Source organism: Schizosaccharomyces octosporus, assembly GCF_000150505.1.
Source record: "Schizosaccharomyces octosporus yFS286 unplaced genomic scaffold supercont6.3, whole genome shotgun sequence".
NCBI classification, from domain to species: domain Eukaryota; kingdom Fungi; phylum Ascomycota; class Schizosaccharomycetes; order Schizosaccharomycetales; family Schizosaccharomycetaceae; genus Schizosaccharomyces; species Schizosaccharomyces octosporus.
Genome location: NW_013185621.1, coordinates 2971446 through 2986424, shown reverse-complemented (window position 1 = coordinate 2986424; position 14979 = coordinate 2971446). Strand labels below are relative to the sequence as shown.

Sequence of the window (14979 nt, the reverse complement as noted above, 5' to 3'; positions counted from 1 at the left end):
AAAATAGATGGAATGTAACAGAAGTATTAAAAGATTTTTTTCATTTTATTTTCTATTATGAGAGAGCCCTATATCATCATCATAAATGACTTTTTTACCATTACTCTTCAAATGATGTTGCACAAGTAAATAAAATTTATACAAATAAAACAAAGTTTATTTTCAACTGGTTGGTTTTATTCAAAAACTATACTGTAACCTGTATCTCGAGTCCTTTTCATAATATCGTTTAATTTTCAAAAAGGGAATTCTATTTGATTAGAATTTCTATCCCATTAAATTTTCAAACAAAAAAAGAAAGCATTTAATAACTAAACTACACAGTTTGGATTCAGAAGTTATTGTATCCCACTATAGATGAATATTTGCTTTAAGGAATGCTAGTAAATTATGTTTATATATGAGTGAACGAACCATTTTGTAAACAGGGAACAATGGAGGAAAATAATAATTGTAAGGAAAAAATTTAGTATCATTTGTTTGTCTTTAAGTAGTTGACTACAGAAATAAACCATTCTCTTATTTGGATAACAGATTGTAAAAGAATGAATGAATAGAAAAAGCAACGCTAAAAATAGTTTTAAATTAGAGCTACTGAATATATATTGTTTGTTGAAATGGCAGTTATTCACTAATTAAAATGAAACATTTCTCTTTCGTTGGACTGCTTTAATTCCTAAAACTAGTTGATATATCTCCAAAAAGTAGAAAAATGGTCAATTCTTTTGTACATCAAGAGCAAGATATAATAAGTATTTTTTTAAAGAAACTATTGGAAGTTGAGTGGAAGATTCGCCTGTACGCTGGCGGGATTAATGTCTCATCATCTCTGGTTACTGATCTTGAAGGTTCCAAATCAATATAGAAACTTGGATGTCATAAAATAAAAGAACTATTTTTAAAATAAATATATCTTTTTTTCTAATAATTCAATTGGTATACACACACATTGAAACCTTTGAAGAACCAAATAAAACTGAAAAAGAAATCTTATTCCCTCTTTACATGCCGTTTATCTAAGAAAGGAATTATGAATACTTTTGTAAAAAAAATAAAATAATTTTGTTTGTGAAAGCACTAAAACAACTTAGAGGCCGCCATGTTTATCGGCAAGATGGTGAAAACCAAAATTTATAAAGCGGTAGAAAATAAGCATAGAAATGAATATTAAAAAAGAAGAAACTGAAACTGTAAGCTATTTAAAAATATAGGAAACAGTTAGGATCTCGAAATAACTTAAAGTAGATGAATTTGTTTTTTCAAGTACAGTTGGGTTTTTCAACTGATGTTTTTATTATAGTGAGACGGAACAAATGTAAGTATAAACTTCATAAAGTGAAAGAACAAACACACGGAATCCTCGTAGGGAATGTTTAGTAACATAAGATAAACCTCATTTTTAAAGAAAAAGTATTGATGGAAAGAATAGAAGCAAGAAAAGGCATTTTCTCGTCAGCGAATTGTGAAGTGCATTCTTAGAATAGAATAGAATAGAATAGAATAGAATAGAATAGAATAGAATAGAATAGAATAGAATAGAATTCACGAGATACGCAAGAATATTTAGTAAATTTGTTGAAAGCAATTCCATAGAAATATAGGGTCTATTATAATATCAGTCGCATTGCTTAAATTCTTGGAAACCGATAATGAGGGCAAATCAAATAGGGATAGTCAACGAGATACAAAGGAGGATTTATCCCCTTTCCGTACAGTGGTTTATTCTCTAAAAGAAAAGAAAAACAAACACAACTTTGGAATCGATGATGAATGTTGTGTATCATTTATGGATAGGCTAAAGAAAAATAGTTGAATGAAAACGTATAAAAGCGGTTTTTTTGCATTGTAGCATTTTATAGTGATTTAGATGATTGAATATCCTCACGTATGAATTTCAACAGGGACAATATTCACTCAGTGTACAAACAACAAAATTGTTTAATAACAAAGGATACATTGTTGAAATTTTCGCTTGTTCACGAAGATTAGAAACAAGTGTCCCTATCGTATATGGGTTGCCAAAATTGTTTGGCACCTTTGCGCGTCTGAAATAACTGCTCATATCATCAGGGCCGTAGTCAGACTCTGGGTGTGATGGGCCGTAAGATTCCGGGTAGCCATGCCCAAAATAATCGTAGTGATCCTTTATTTCGCTTGGTAAGTCATGAGAAGAAAACATGGCATAATCATTGTGAGAAAATACATCAACAGAAGCATTGAAATAGCGTTCTTGAACGCATGATGATATGTTTTGCAACAGTGTATCATCAATCTCCATATCAACATTGTTTCCACTGTCCACCCAGACCATATATGTCCCATTCACATATGGACTTATCCTGTCTATAACTGCTTTACCAGCAAAATTCTCTTTGACACAGTCTACCAGAACAGACCATATTGGTGTGCATCATAGAACTAGACTGGCGTGTGCGATGTCAGCAAATGTATTTTAGAGACAGAGAATTATGACAAAATAATACATGTTTGTTTAAATATGGTTGTACAACAAAATTGCTAAATCTAGTTAACTTTAATATAAGTGTTAAAAATAAATTCATTTAAAAAATGATTCTGTTTTTATCACTTTTATCTAGACAGATGTAGAATAGAAAGTGTTACATACATATGTACATATACAAAGATGTGAATCAACAAGGATGGAAAAGGAAAAGTCGAAATCGAAACAAAAGTGATTGTATTGGAGAGAGCAAAGATTTGATGATTATCAAGAGATATTCGATCCACGTCAGTTAGTTTATCAGATTGGAAAGCGTGAGAAACAGAGAGAAATAAAAAACAAAGTAAAGAGACAATCGAAATTTGCACTATTCTTTTTTAACTATACTATGACAACACACAACTCGTAGTCCCTTAGGAGTGATGAGTCTTGGACAATCATCTCCCTTAACCCAGCTAGCTAACTAGTTAGCTAACTAGCTAGCTCCCTTACTCAATTTCTCTTATCCTTTTGGACACTTTATAAACTTTTGGACGAAAAAGGAGACTCACCCTTGAGTTTGAGTTTCCTTTGGCGGTAAAAGTAAACAAATAGACAAAGAAAACAAACAGAGAAAAGACTCGAAGAGTCTCCAGACAAAAAAAAAAAAAAAAAAAAAAAACAAGCGTTAGACCATAGACTAACCTAGATTCAATTGTACGTCACGTTGGGAATGACAAATTCGGATATCTCAAGTCTATTCTTACTGGACCAAACTTGCCTAATAGGAATGCCCATTGGATAGGAGATGAGTTCAACTATGACCTAGAATACATTCGTCTACCATACACTTATTTCTAATAGAGAAAATTTCAACTCCGACAGATGTTCCGACTTCCCCACTTGTTATGAGGTTTTGGGTAATTTTGCATACAAAAATAAAAGGCTTTAGGGATTTTTTTTTAAAAAGTCGTCTTTTGTACTCGAGAAAGGGGATCAAAAGTACGTTAGCCGAAGAAGAATTCGTTTGGAATTTTTCTTTTTTCTTTTTTCTTTTGTTTGTTTTCTTACTGTTTTTCTGTTTGTTTGTTTGTTTGTTTGTTTGTTTGTTTGTGTGTGTGTGTGTGTGTGTGTGTGTCGTAAGGAACACCCAAGGGAGCAAAAAAAAACAACAAATCGGAAAAGATTCGTAAAACGCTTATTTTTGCTATTGTTGTTTATATATAAATATATATACTTAGTTAGTTACTTACTTGGTTAGTTATTTCTATGTACGAATGATTCAACCTTGGGATTTCTAGCCTCAACAAACATTCTCTTGAAATCTCCAATTTGTTGAATTCGATTATTGAATTAGTCTTCTTCCTTGTATTCTTTCCTTTTTCTTCTTTGCTCTTTGGAAGTTTTCATAATTGAGATCCTATCCATCGTGGGTACTATTCTTTTTTTGTGGTTTTTTTTTCTTTTTCTTATTTTCTTTTTCTTATTTTTTAATATACACAAAAAAATACCTTCGTTTACTTTACTTTACTTACTAACTTATTTTCCTACCTACCTACCCTACTACCCTCCTCTCATCTCACAGTTATTTCCCTAAAATACCATCAGTTTCTATACCCCCACCCACCATACCACCACATGCATGATTCCGTTCCTCCAAATGCCGTCGAGTTGGCATCGTCCGAGCAAGGCGCCGAAGAGAAGAACAGTCCTCTCTTAGATGAAATCGTCACACTACCAGAAAATGCCGGGACGGAAGAAAACAAGGATGAAGTGACAAAGGAGAATGAAATTTTCGATCATAAATCATCTACGCCAAAAATTGTAGAAGAGAAAGAGAGGAACGCTGAGATTGTGAACGAGGAATCGCCATTGTCGGAATCGTCGATTATCAAAGAGGAACTTTCATCTGAAAACACCAATGTGGAAATCAAAAAGAATTCACGTGAAGGTGAACAAGAAGATGTGAATCTGGTGACAGACAAGGAAGAAATTCAATTGATTCCTGAGAATAAAATGGTTTTGGTGGTCCCAGCTCTCGTCTTGTGTCTTTTTTTGGCTGCTTTGGATAATACAATCGTTACCGTTGCTATTCCTACCATAACCCAACATTTCCATGATACTTCCCATTCCTTTTGGATAAGTACCGCCTATACTTTGTCAACAAACGCTGTCATGCCAGCGATCGGTGTCCTTTCAAATATTTTGGGCCGCAACCATATGTTGTACGCCTCCATCTTTTTGTTTATGCTCGGCAGTGCTCTTAGTGGTGGTAGTCAAAGTATGATTATGCTCATTATTTCACGAGCCATTCAGGGTGTTGGGGGTGGAGGCATTAGTTCTTTAACCAATATTATTATTTCCGAAATCACTCCTTTAAAAACCCGACCAATGTATACCGCTCTAACTTCTTCCGCTTGGGGTATTGCTCTTGTCCTTGGTCCTGTTCTCGGTGGTCTCATTTGTCAAAACACCACTTGGCGCTGGATCTTCTTCATTAATCTTCCCGTCGGCGGTGTTGCTATTACTCTAATCGTTATCTTTTTGAGAGTCTTACCCGTTAAACGACAGTCCTTCCTTACCTTCCTCAAAACTTTTGATTTTCTTGGTCTTACCAGCGCTATGACCGGTGTTGTGCTTTTTCTTTTGGGTATCTCTTTGGGTGGTGAATCCGGCCATTGGGCTCGTCCCGGTGTCTTGCCTTATATTATAATCGGTGGCATTCTTATCATCTTTGCTATGGTGTACGACTTTCATACCAAAAGAAATCCCGTGCTACCTCCTGTCCTTTTCAAAAATATGAATGGTATCATTATTATGATCTCTTCTTTTATTCTTTACATGAATGATTACTTATTTTCTTATCATATTCCCCAGTATTATCAAAGGGTCCGTGGCAATGATCCCTTAATGTCCGGTGTTCACTTTTTACCAGGTGCCGCCGTTTTAATTGTTAGCTCCGCGATCATTGGCGCATTGCTCAAAAGCTTTCCTTTTTTTAAGACAGTACTCTCGATAGGAGGCATCGTCTGTACAGCAGGTCTAGGAAGTCTAATCTCTTTGGATGCCTTTTCACCATTTTCCAAACCTATGGGATTAATAACTATCTTTATGTTTGGCTCCGGTTTTATGTTTTTGCCTTTACTCATCGTCATGCAGGCATCTTTTCCTCCTTCTTTAACCCCAATAGCAACTGCAACCCTGATGTTCGTCAGGTACATTGGAGGTGCTATTGGTATAACCATAGGAGAAGTAATCTTTAGCCAGAGGGTGACTTCTGCCTTTCATGGAGATAGTTCGGTTGCAAAGATGCCATATGATAGAATCCAACATCTCTCAAAGAACCAGAGATATCGTGTCATTACAACATACGCATCTGCGTATAAGACTATTTGGCTCTTTACAACCATTGCTATGGCCGTTGGGACACTTGCCATCTTCTTCGTTAAGAGCGTTTCAACGGAACAAAAGTTCAAAAAAGTACCCCCGAAAAAGTCCAACGAAGAAAAAGTTTGAACTTTTTTTTTTTTTTCTTTCGCACTATTTATTTGTTATTCTTATATCTTGAGTTGTATTTTTTTAATTTTTTTTCTACTTTCTTAATATTTTTATCGAAAATCAAGATAACGGCTGCTACGAAAACTAATAAACATTAGCAAAACTTTAAGCACCGATGCACTATGTATACTATTTATGCCTTTATTAAAGTGAATATAATGGATCGATTTCGACAATAATTGTTAACTAGTAGAGAGCCATTTTAAGAAGTAAAATAACACAACGTAAGTCGAACAAGTTTACAGTGAAAATTAACTTACAAGTGTAAGATGGAAAGAACATTTTTAAATTGGATTCTTTGCATCACTTCAAGTTTTGAATGGTAACTACTACGGACCTGACTAATTAAAGCAAGTTGCAAAACAATTCATTCAGATACATCAGTCGCATCCGCCACTCTGTAGACGAATCTTCCTAAGCCGTCTTCTCGAATTCCATTTGTTTCGGACATGCTATTAATGGATCCTTAATGTTATATACTAAATCTATCGACATAAGGTCCTCGCATATAGGTCATGACGGTATAAACCATACACCAACTCGATTCGAAACTCTCATTAAAGCCTTTCATATCCCCACAAGCATCCCAACAGGTAGACTCATTATTAAAATATCCTTAGTTACTTTTTTTTTTCAATTTTTATCGTGTATAAACATTAATAAAAGTAATAACCCATATCTTCCATTGATTTTTTCGTTCGAATTCTTTCACGATCTCTCTTCTCCTTCAATTTTTTTAGAAAATTTTCCCTGTTCAATTTCATTTTCCACCAATGTTTTTCTTCAGCAGTTTTTAAATTCGAGACTTCTTCATCGCCTTCAGTTGAACCTTTCTGTGATTCCTATATTAATAAAGCCTTGTTAATAACATACATACTTTTCTCACTTTTCCTTACATACATCTTTTGCTAAGTTAATTTTCGTTCTTTCGTCAATAACGTAGGGCCAGTAATTCATTGTTAATACTCACTTAAATGAAATACATTGATTATATTGCAAGTCTTTACTGCGAAAGCTGACAAAAATTTATATGCCATCTGACAACAAGGCAAAAATAAGGGTTGACCTATTCATGACGTGTATCCATAAAAGAAATAGTAAATGACTACAAACAATAGGAATGAGAACGATAAATTAGAGAAATTAATAAAATTTTTCAGCCTACCGAATTCCCATGTTGTCTCCAGCCACAGTACTAACGACATCCCAAACGCTTCACTGCTGTGATAGGACGGGAAATGGTGTTTTCGCCTATTTGTGGCCATAAATACCTGATGATTTTACTGTAGAAACAAGAACCTTTATATTAAGAATTGAGTTGTTTTGCCGTTGATGGAGGTACTCCCAAAGTATTGCTTGCTTTTTCAGATTCGAATAGGTTGCGGTTAGAGTGTAGCACAAGTTTTCTTTAGAAAATACCAAAGTAATCGTTCGTATCAATAGGATATAAAAAAAAAAAACTTAATTAATTACTTTGAGTTTTTATTCAAGAAATCAAACCAAGGCTATGCCAAAAGTAGAATACTAATATTAACAAACTTAAGTCTCCGATTTTTAGTCCCCACAGTTCTATACAAATTCTGGGCCAATTTAAGACGCCGCATTTGTATTGTTATTGAATTGACATTTCCATTGACAGTTTGGAGGAAACGGTACAAATAAAAGTATGATAGTTTGTCTTGGTCAAATGTCTAACATAGGCAATGCAAAGAAATGTTTTATTATACGATAAAACTATAAATAAAATCATTTTGCCATAATGGACTCTTTCGTTGTGAAAATAAACAAATCGATAGGAAAATGGATGTACATTTTGTGAAATTACTTCAATTTTTTTTGGTTTGTACTACTTCAATAAAGAGCAATAGCTTCCAGGGATTTGATACACTAAATAACTTATGCAGACTTGTATTTAGCAAGATCAGTCGAATCTTCCAATCTGAGGATGCAAACTTCCAACTAGAGGTATGTATATATACTACTTTAGGATAACTTATTCTATGAGTCATCTCAATTCTAGACTTATTCATATTTTTCAATCGCACGAAATGAATTTTTCCTTTTATAATAAGGTTATTGATAATACATTAAGTGTTATTTTATTACATTATGAGTAATATATTGTAAACGTAATGACACCTCCCCTCCCAAGATGTTTCACTTCTTAGAATTGAAAGATCTTGTTTTCCTTGCGGTCTATGATAAAGAACTTTAATTAAATACGGTAAACTGTTTGGTTACCTCTTTTCGAACAGTGTTAGTTCGGATCCAAATTAGTGAAGAAAAATCATCATCTGCGTCTAGTACCGTAGAGACAATTAAACAGCAATCTGCTATCCCTCTTATAAATATTAAGTATATGATTAATAGTAATATTTTTAGGAAAATCGTTGGCATTCTCATCTATTATATGGTTCGAGTTCGAACACATGAAATGATGCCTGCTACCTTCTGCGTATTTCTTGAGGAAACTGTAGCTTCTGGTTGTTTGCAATTAATGTTTAGCTTTTATTTTACTGACACATTTAGAATCTAATTTGTTAGTTTTATGAAAAAACCTATTTTGCCATTTTTAATGAGTAATTGATCACCAGGTCGGAATTTTGGATGTAATTCCGGTTTTTAGTACACTATTTTGCATAAAGTCTATTCACTCTTCTAATGTTTTTTCTTACCAAACCAACAGGTTGCGTCCACGTGAATGGGGTATATGTGCCAGTATCATGTACACTTGCATATCCCATTCAGCATGAATTGGTTTGATTCCGAATGCAGCTTCTACGAAATTTGTTTTAATTGCAGAACGCTCAAATAAATTATAACGTAACTATTCTTTCTTTAGATAGACTGTCAGTTCTGTGAAATTTCGTTCATATATAACATCAAAGATATGTTTGTACGATTCGGTTGACGAGTTCCATTTGTTTAAAAATAAAATTTTAAAGATGGCGCATGACGAACATTTGTTCCTTGTGGTATTTTCTCCATTTATCGGAAATAAACAAGCGGGTCCGCGATCAGAAACTATGACTGCCGGATTGCCATATACTGATACAGTGTGTTTCTCAAATGTGTTAATAATTTGTTATTCTACAATGGTTTTATTAAAAGAAACAAGCCATTTGTTTGAATCGATTACCAATTGCTAAGATTGGGTCTACCTTAGACATTGGTAGCCCAGTGACAAAATCCATTGAATAGTGTCGAAAGGGCGTTTCTGCAACCGGTATTGATTGCAAGGGACTATATCGTTGATAATTTTCAAATTTATGACGTTGACAATTCTTTACATATTTTTGGATGTTACTAGTCATTCCTTGCCGGTAGAATTTTTCTACGATGTCCTTTAACTGGATGATTATGAATTTGGTAATATATCAGTTGAGTTCGTCTCTAATATTTGACATCTAAATTTTTCCTTGCTCGTTAATAATGTTATGATTTATCACAATTTATTAAGAATTATCGATTTCTCCATCAAGAATTGTTTGATACTTTTTGTGATTGGGGCATTCTTTCCGTATGAAGTCGAAACATTTGTGAGATGATCAGTCCCACTAATTCGCTTTATCAATAATCAGGGCACTATGATATTAAGTCTGCTGGTACATTTTTTCGGCCCGGTCGATGATGAATTTCGAAATTACAGAGTTCTAGTTCTCAAATCTATGTATTTTAAACCGAGTATCTGTGCAAATCTATGTAAACATGGATGTTAGATTTTTATGGTAGGTTAGTTTTTGAAATAGGTTTTCTATACTTGCTGAAAATTATCATTTTCGGAGAGCTGCGATGATAGTATACACTTCTTTTTCCCATGTTAGCAATATACGTTGTCAGTAAGTGGATGTTTTGGAATGGGAAGCAACTAGATAAAAATATTTTGTTCTTCTTTATTGATAGTATTTCTCCTATGACAAAATCTGGGGCATCCGTTTCCAATCTAGTTTCGCTGGTTGGATAAAAATGTCTGAGCATAGAAGCATTCTTTAATTTACGTTTAACTTTCATTAAATCTCTTTAACTTTCTTTTGACGGCAAGTTCATGTGTACTTAAGATTCTTTTTGTTAAATCATATGATGGTCTAGTTTTGATAAATCTTATATAAATTGTCTAGAATAATTTACGAATTTAAGAATTGTAAACGCCGTAGTGTATTAAGGTGCCCGCTTTGAAATAGCTTGAATTCTTTCGGGATCAATTTGAATTCCTTTTTCTGAGAATTTGTAACTTAAAACCTAGAATTTTTTTAAAAATTGAACTTTTCATACAAATTTGTTTCTTGGGACTTTTGAAATACCTTTCGCAAGTGTGTTTCGTGTTCCTTTCCTAATGAGGAAAATACCGTTCGGGTAAATGATAATAAAAATTCCTAGGTATGGGAAATGCACTTTGCAAATATATCTTTGGAAGTTTGCTGGCATATTTTTTTCCCAAACGGCATTAAAGTATATTTAAAACCTCTAAAGGGTGTCTTGTGTTTATCGCCTTTATAAATACGTAGTAAATGTCATTCTTCTTTTAAATAAGTTGTACTGAATTTCTTGGTGCTCCTTAATTTATTATAATGCGTCAGAAATTTGATGCTGGATAATTATCCCTTAAGTAATTGCATTTAGTAGTTTACTGTTTATGACCTTACGATATTTGCCTATTCCCCTCTTTGGGATGATGAGTCGAGCGCACCAAACTTGATGGGCTCTAAAATTTGAATATATTAAATAAATTATTCATATTTTTTCTTTTTGGTCAAATCCATTTGTCTCTAACGTCTTAGCTTTGGTGCGTAATCTAGCAATTTTCGTTTAATACTGAAAATTAAATCAGTGGGTGAGTTTTCAGGTAGTGCAATTTTTGTATCTCTCGCTAAATAGTTTGTTTAAAGGCGTTAGTAATTTGAAGATCTTCTTTTGGTATTTCTCTTGGTCGTCGTTTACGGCGTTTGCTTCATCGTAATCAGATATATCATCAAAGGTCCCTAATTTCATGAGACCCATCCGATGCAAACTTCTACGTCGGATATCGAAAAATTTATAAATGTCACAGAAAATTTTTACTATCAATTGTTATCGGTTGTATGACTTTGCCGTTAACTTTAATGCCGTTGCGCTTTAGATTCGTAGAATCTTGATATTCCTTGTACTTCTTCGCTACTTGTTTTGTGAAATCTTCCCTTAGCATTGATGCACTAGCTCCTGTATCGATAAATGCATTATTCTTGCAGGGAGAGCTCCGCATTATTGTACTGGGAATTTTTCTTTCTCTGGATTGTTCTCGGTTCCATTTGATATGTTCGCTTTATGAAGATGGTTGTCTTATGTCTGGTACTTGAATGACTTTCTAACCATTCGCCAGTTTTTAGTTTTGTCTTATTTCTGTTTTTATCGAAGGTTTTCCTCCTACATATTTACTTGGTTTTGAATTCTTTTGTCATTGGAGGTGTGGTACATATCACTATCGATATTTACTCATTTTTAATGCTTTTCATAGACTTCCTTTTTCGATATCGTTTTCAGAAGTTATTTACGTTTTGATACTTTATGTAAGAAAAAGGTAATGAACTTTAGGAGTGTTTTCTGATGCAATTTGATGAGCCAACTTTCCAATCTTCCTAGTTAAGATCGTAAATAGCTGATTTGTCTAGAAATTCGTAAAATGTATAACTAAGACTCATTGCTTAACTTTTGAGAAACTTTTTTTGAATACACATTAAGAATGCTTTATTCCTTTCGGATTCTTTCACGATCTGGGCAATTTGTCCACAATGATAATCTTGGGGGTTGTGTTAAAGATATGCAATCTTTTCTCGTTCAGTAGAAAAACTAGTAGTAGTAGCTTAAAGACTTCCAGTAGGTTTCTCTTAAAATGTTTTGATTTGTAGTCCTCAGCGTCATAAATTTCTGATATTTCATTATCAAATAACCTCCAATATAGTTTGGTTTGTTTCCCGGTAACTCTGACAGATCAGTTAATTCATAACAAATGGATCTTCTTATATATAATATTCGTGGATTTCCCTTTGATTCATTTTCCTGATATCCTTACTTGGTTAAATTCACTCATTTGAACGGATATAGCTTGTAATTGTTGGATTAAAAAAAATCCTTCTTCGTTTGTTAGATTCACTGCCATTCCTAAATTAACTGGATCTTATTGAAACAATTTTCGCTTCGAGATGGCAAGATAATTTTGTCACAGTTGGTCTTTCTCTCGTTATGGGAATACACGATAAGTTGGAAAATTAGTTATCAGCTTCAAAGAAGCTTTACTTATAGTAGAATAATTTTTGATAGTAAATGAGTGAATAATAATAGTTTTCAGCGACCTGTTTCACTAAATAGTCGATGTGAAGTTGAATGTAGCTGGTTCAGTTAAATCTCTCAATTAGTTGTTCTACGCTTCTTTGGAATTTCTTTAATGAAGCCTTAGTATTGTATAATTATTGTTTCAAGCAACGACTAATATCGTATAAAGGTTAAGGCACTTCTTATCTCGTTCGTTGTTTCATCGTTAGATGAGCAAACTCGTCTATGAAGAGTTTCGTTTCTCAGAATTAAATATTATCGTATCTATCTCATCAGATCATATAATTAATATCGTGTATCGCGTGCTTATCTTTACATTTCTTTGTTCTAAAGAAAATACGAAAATGCAAGTAGAACGAAAAAATTGGGAGCCGTAAGCACCTCTTTGTATGGTAGTGAACCATGAAGTCTGTTTCTTTATTTTTACTGAAGTAAAGAACCTTGTGACAGATTGAATTGTGGTAGATATATTAAATTTTTTTTTTTTTTAAAAAAAAAAAAAAAAAAAAAATAAATTAAATATAAATCCGGAAAAAGCCATACGAACGTTTCTCTGAATTTTTGGTTATTAAAGTTCTTTCTTACTATATATATTTTTATTCATTAATTATGAACAGTATTATATATAACGATCGAAACGGGCAAATTTCGTCTCATTCGGAAACATTTAGTTTGTTGGATTCAAGTTCCTACCGGCAAACTACCTTTGAAATCTCTTCTATTGATCCAACAAGCGAACCAGACAGCGAGATTGAAGATGAGACTAAAAATAATTTTAGTGTAGATGTCTCTCCTTTCACTAAAAAACCTCTTCTAATCCCAAACTTGATTTGGATAGAAGCTTCGCTTTTATTAAACGTATTTCTTGCTGGGTTCGATGGGACAGTTACAGCTTCTACTTATACTACAATTGGTGAAGAATTTCGTGCAGTTAATTTGGCTTCTTGGATAACCACGTCGTATCTTATTACCAGTACTACCTTCCAGCCTTTATACGGATCGTTTTCTGATATATTGGGGAGACGAGCGTGTTTGCTTATGGCATCCAGTTTGTTTTGTCTGGGTTGTGTGTGGTGTTACTTTACTAATGGAATATTTTCATTAGTTTGTGCAAGGAGCTTTATGGGAATTGGCGGGGGAGGATTGGTTACTCTTTCCACTATTATCAACTCAGATATCATTCCCACTAAAAAACGGGGATTGTTCTAAGCATTCCAAAATTTAATATTAGGTTTCGGTGCCATTTGCGGTGCTTCCTTTGGGGGTATACTTTCTGAGCTATTTAATTGGAGATTTTGCTTTCTCGTCCAAGTTCCTTTTTCATTGTTAAGCATTTCGGTGGGGTATTTCTTCGTAAATAATCAACGAGGGGTCAAAAAACTGCATAATTTTTGCGGTTTGTTTAGGAAGATTGACATCCTAGGAGGATTTCTCTTGGTATGTGGGTTGACGGCATTGCTGTTGGTTTTAACATTTGCTGGTACAAGTTTTACGGATAACAACGGAATTTCGCTACTGACTCTTTTACTTATCACCGGATTAATACTTCTTTCTGCATTTATATATGTTGAATTCACCACAACAGCAGCACCGATCATTCCAATGAAATCGCTTCAAGGGTTGTACAGCATCTTGGTTCTGACAATAGGGTTTTTCACTGGCTTAGCAGGATACGCTTATTTATTTACTCTTCCCTTATTGTTCCAACTCGTACTAGGAGATAGCCCTTCCAAAGCAGGACTTCGTCTTGCTTTACCTTCCTTATCTACACCTATAGGAGGCTTAATTTGCGGTATCCTTATGCACCAGCGTGTGCCTATAGGGGAATTGCTATTTTCAGGAGTATTACTTATGTCTTTAGGCTATATGCTTAGTTTGTTAGTCTATCCTGCTATGCCACCATTGTTGCTAGGTCTGTCTTTAATTCCAGCAAACGTTGGGCAAGGTATAGGATTTCCGAGTTCATTGTTTTCATTTGTATTTGCTTTTCCTCAAGATTCACATGCAACATCCACGTCCACTCTTTATCTAATTAGAAGTATCGGCTCATTATTTGGCGTAGGAGGATTGTCAACGGTTATTCAGTCGACTCTTAGGCAGAAAGTATTCGATGACCTATCAAAAAACACTGATTTCACTCAAAATCAGATTAATGCGATTATACATGACGTTACCGAATCCATGTCTTCATTATACGATTTACCAAAGGCTGTTCAGAGGATAATCTTAGCTGATTACACTTTAGCTATCCGAAGGGCTCAACAATTTACCATGACTTGCTGTATTATAGCACTTTTTCTGTGCATATTGAAAGACGTAATAAAACCTAAAACGCATTCTGGATTTCGTTACTAACCTTTCGGGTCGGTCTTTCTCGTCGCGCAGCGAGGATAGGAAACATATAATAAAAAAAAATAAAACTTCGAAAGCAGGATTTTTTTCTTTTTTTATTTTTTCTAGTTTGTAGCATAGATCATTTACTAAATATACATATACATTATACGTATGACTCGTAGACTAGTTTTATTGCTGTGTGGTGAATAACCATAAATTTTAACTACAAAGGACGCTAAAAACAATCATCAATTGGCTTTCCGTCGTGACAAAGCAGTATTCGCTAAATCAAATTTACATCGAATAAAACCATCAAAAAATTGGTAGCTCACAATTTTCTT

At 33.9% G+C, this 14979-nt stretch overlaps 5 protein-coding genes and 1 non-coding gene across 6 annotated transcripts; 2 read left to right on the top strand and 4 right to left on the bottom strand.

Annotated features, from left to right (window-relative positions):
• Nucleotides 1–1325: 1325 nt before the first annotated feature.
• SOCG_01884 (uncharacterized protein) lies at nucleotides 1326–3042 on the bottom strand. The gene has a single exon (XM_013164837.1). The coding sequence runs from the start codon at nucleotides 2309–2311 to the stop codon at nucleotides 1895–1897; it is 417 nt and encodes a 138-aa protein (XP_013020291.1). The 5' UTR covers nucleotides 2312–3042; the 3' UTR covers nucleotides 1326–1894.
• Nucleotides 3043–4078: 1036 nt separating this feature from the next.
• SOCG_01883 (membrane transporter) lies at nucleotides 4079–5956 on the top strand (the record flags this gene model as incomplete). Its single annotated transcript, XM_013164836.1, has 1 exon — nucleotides 4079–5956. One exon carries the CDS (start codon nucleotides 4079–4081, stop codon nucleotides 5954–5956), a length of 1878 nt encoding a protein of 625 aa, XP_013020290.1.
• A 543-nt stretch (nucleotides 5957–6499) lies between these two features.
• Nucleotides 6500–6955, bottom strand: SOCG_01882 (uncharacterized protein; the record flags this gene model as incomplete). The annotated part of the gene is made up of 2 exons (XM_013164835.1): nucleotides 6500–6840; nucleotides 6899–6955. 2 exons carry the CDS (start codon nucleotides 6953–6955, stop codon nucleotides 6655–6657), a joined length of 243 nt encoding a protein of 80 aa, XP_013020289.1. The 3' UTR covers nucleotides 6500–6654.
• Nucleotides 6956–7146: 191 nt separating this feature from the next.
• Nucleotides 7147–7263, bottom strand: SOCG_16433. The gene has a single exon (XR_001203041.1). It is a non-coding gene; the product is annotated as a 5S ribosomal RNA (ribosomal RNA).
• A 1406-nt stretch (nucleotides 7264–8669) lies between these two features.
• On the bottom strand, nucleotides 8670–9312 carry SOCG_01881 (uncharacterized protein; the record flags this gene model as incomplete). Its single annotated transcript, XM_013164834.1, has 2 exons — nucleotides 8670–8776; nucleotides 9138–9312. The coding sequence occupies 2 exons, from the start codon at nucleotides 9310–9312 to the stop codon at nucleotides 8670–8672; spliced, it is 282 nt and encodes a 93-aa protein (XP_013020288.1).
• Nucleotides 9313–12913: 3601 nt separating this feature from the next.
• Nucleotides 12914–14659, top strand: SOCG_01880 (vacuolar basic amino acid transporter 2; the record flags this gene model as incomplete). Its single annotated transcript, XM_013164833.1, has 2 exons — nucleotides 12914–13352; nucleotides 13536–14659. The coding sequence occupies 2 exons, from the start codon at nucleotides 12914–12916 to the stop codon at nucleotides 14657–14659; spliced, it is 1563 nt and encodes a 520-aa protein (XP_013020287.1).
• Between the last annotated feature and the right edge of the window lie 320 nt (nucleotides 14660–14979).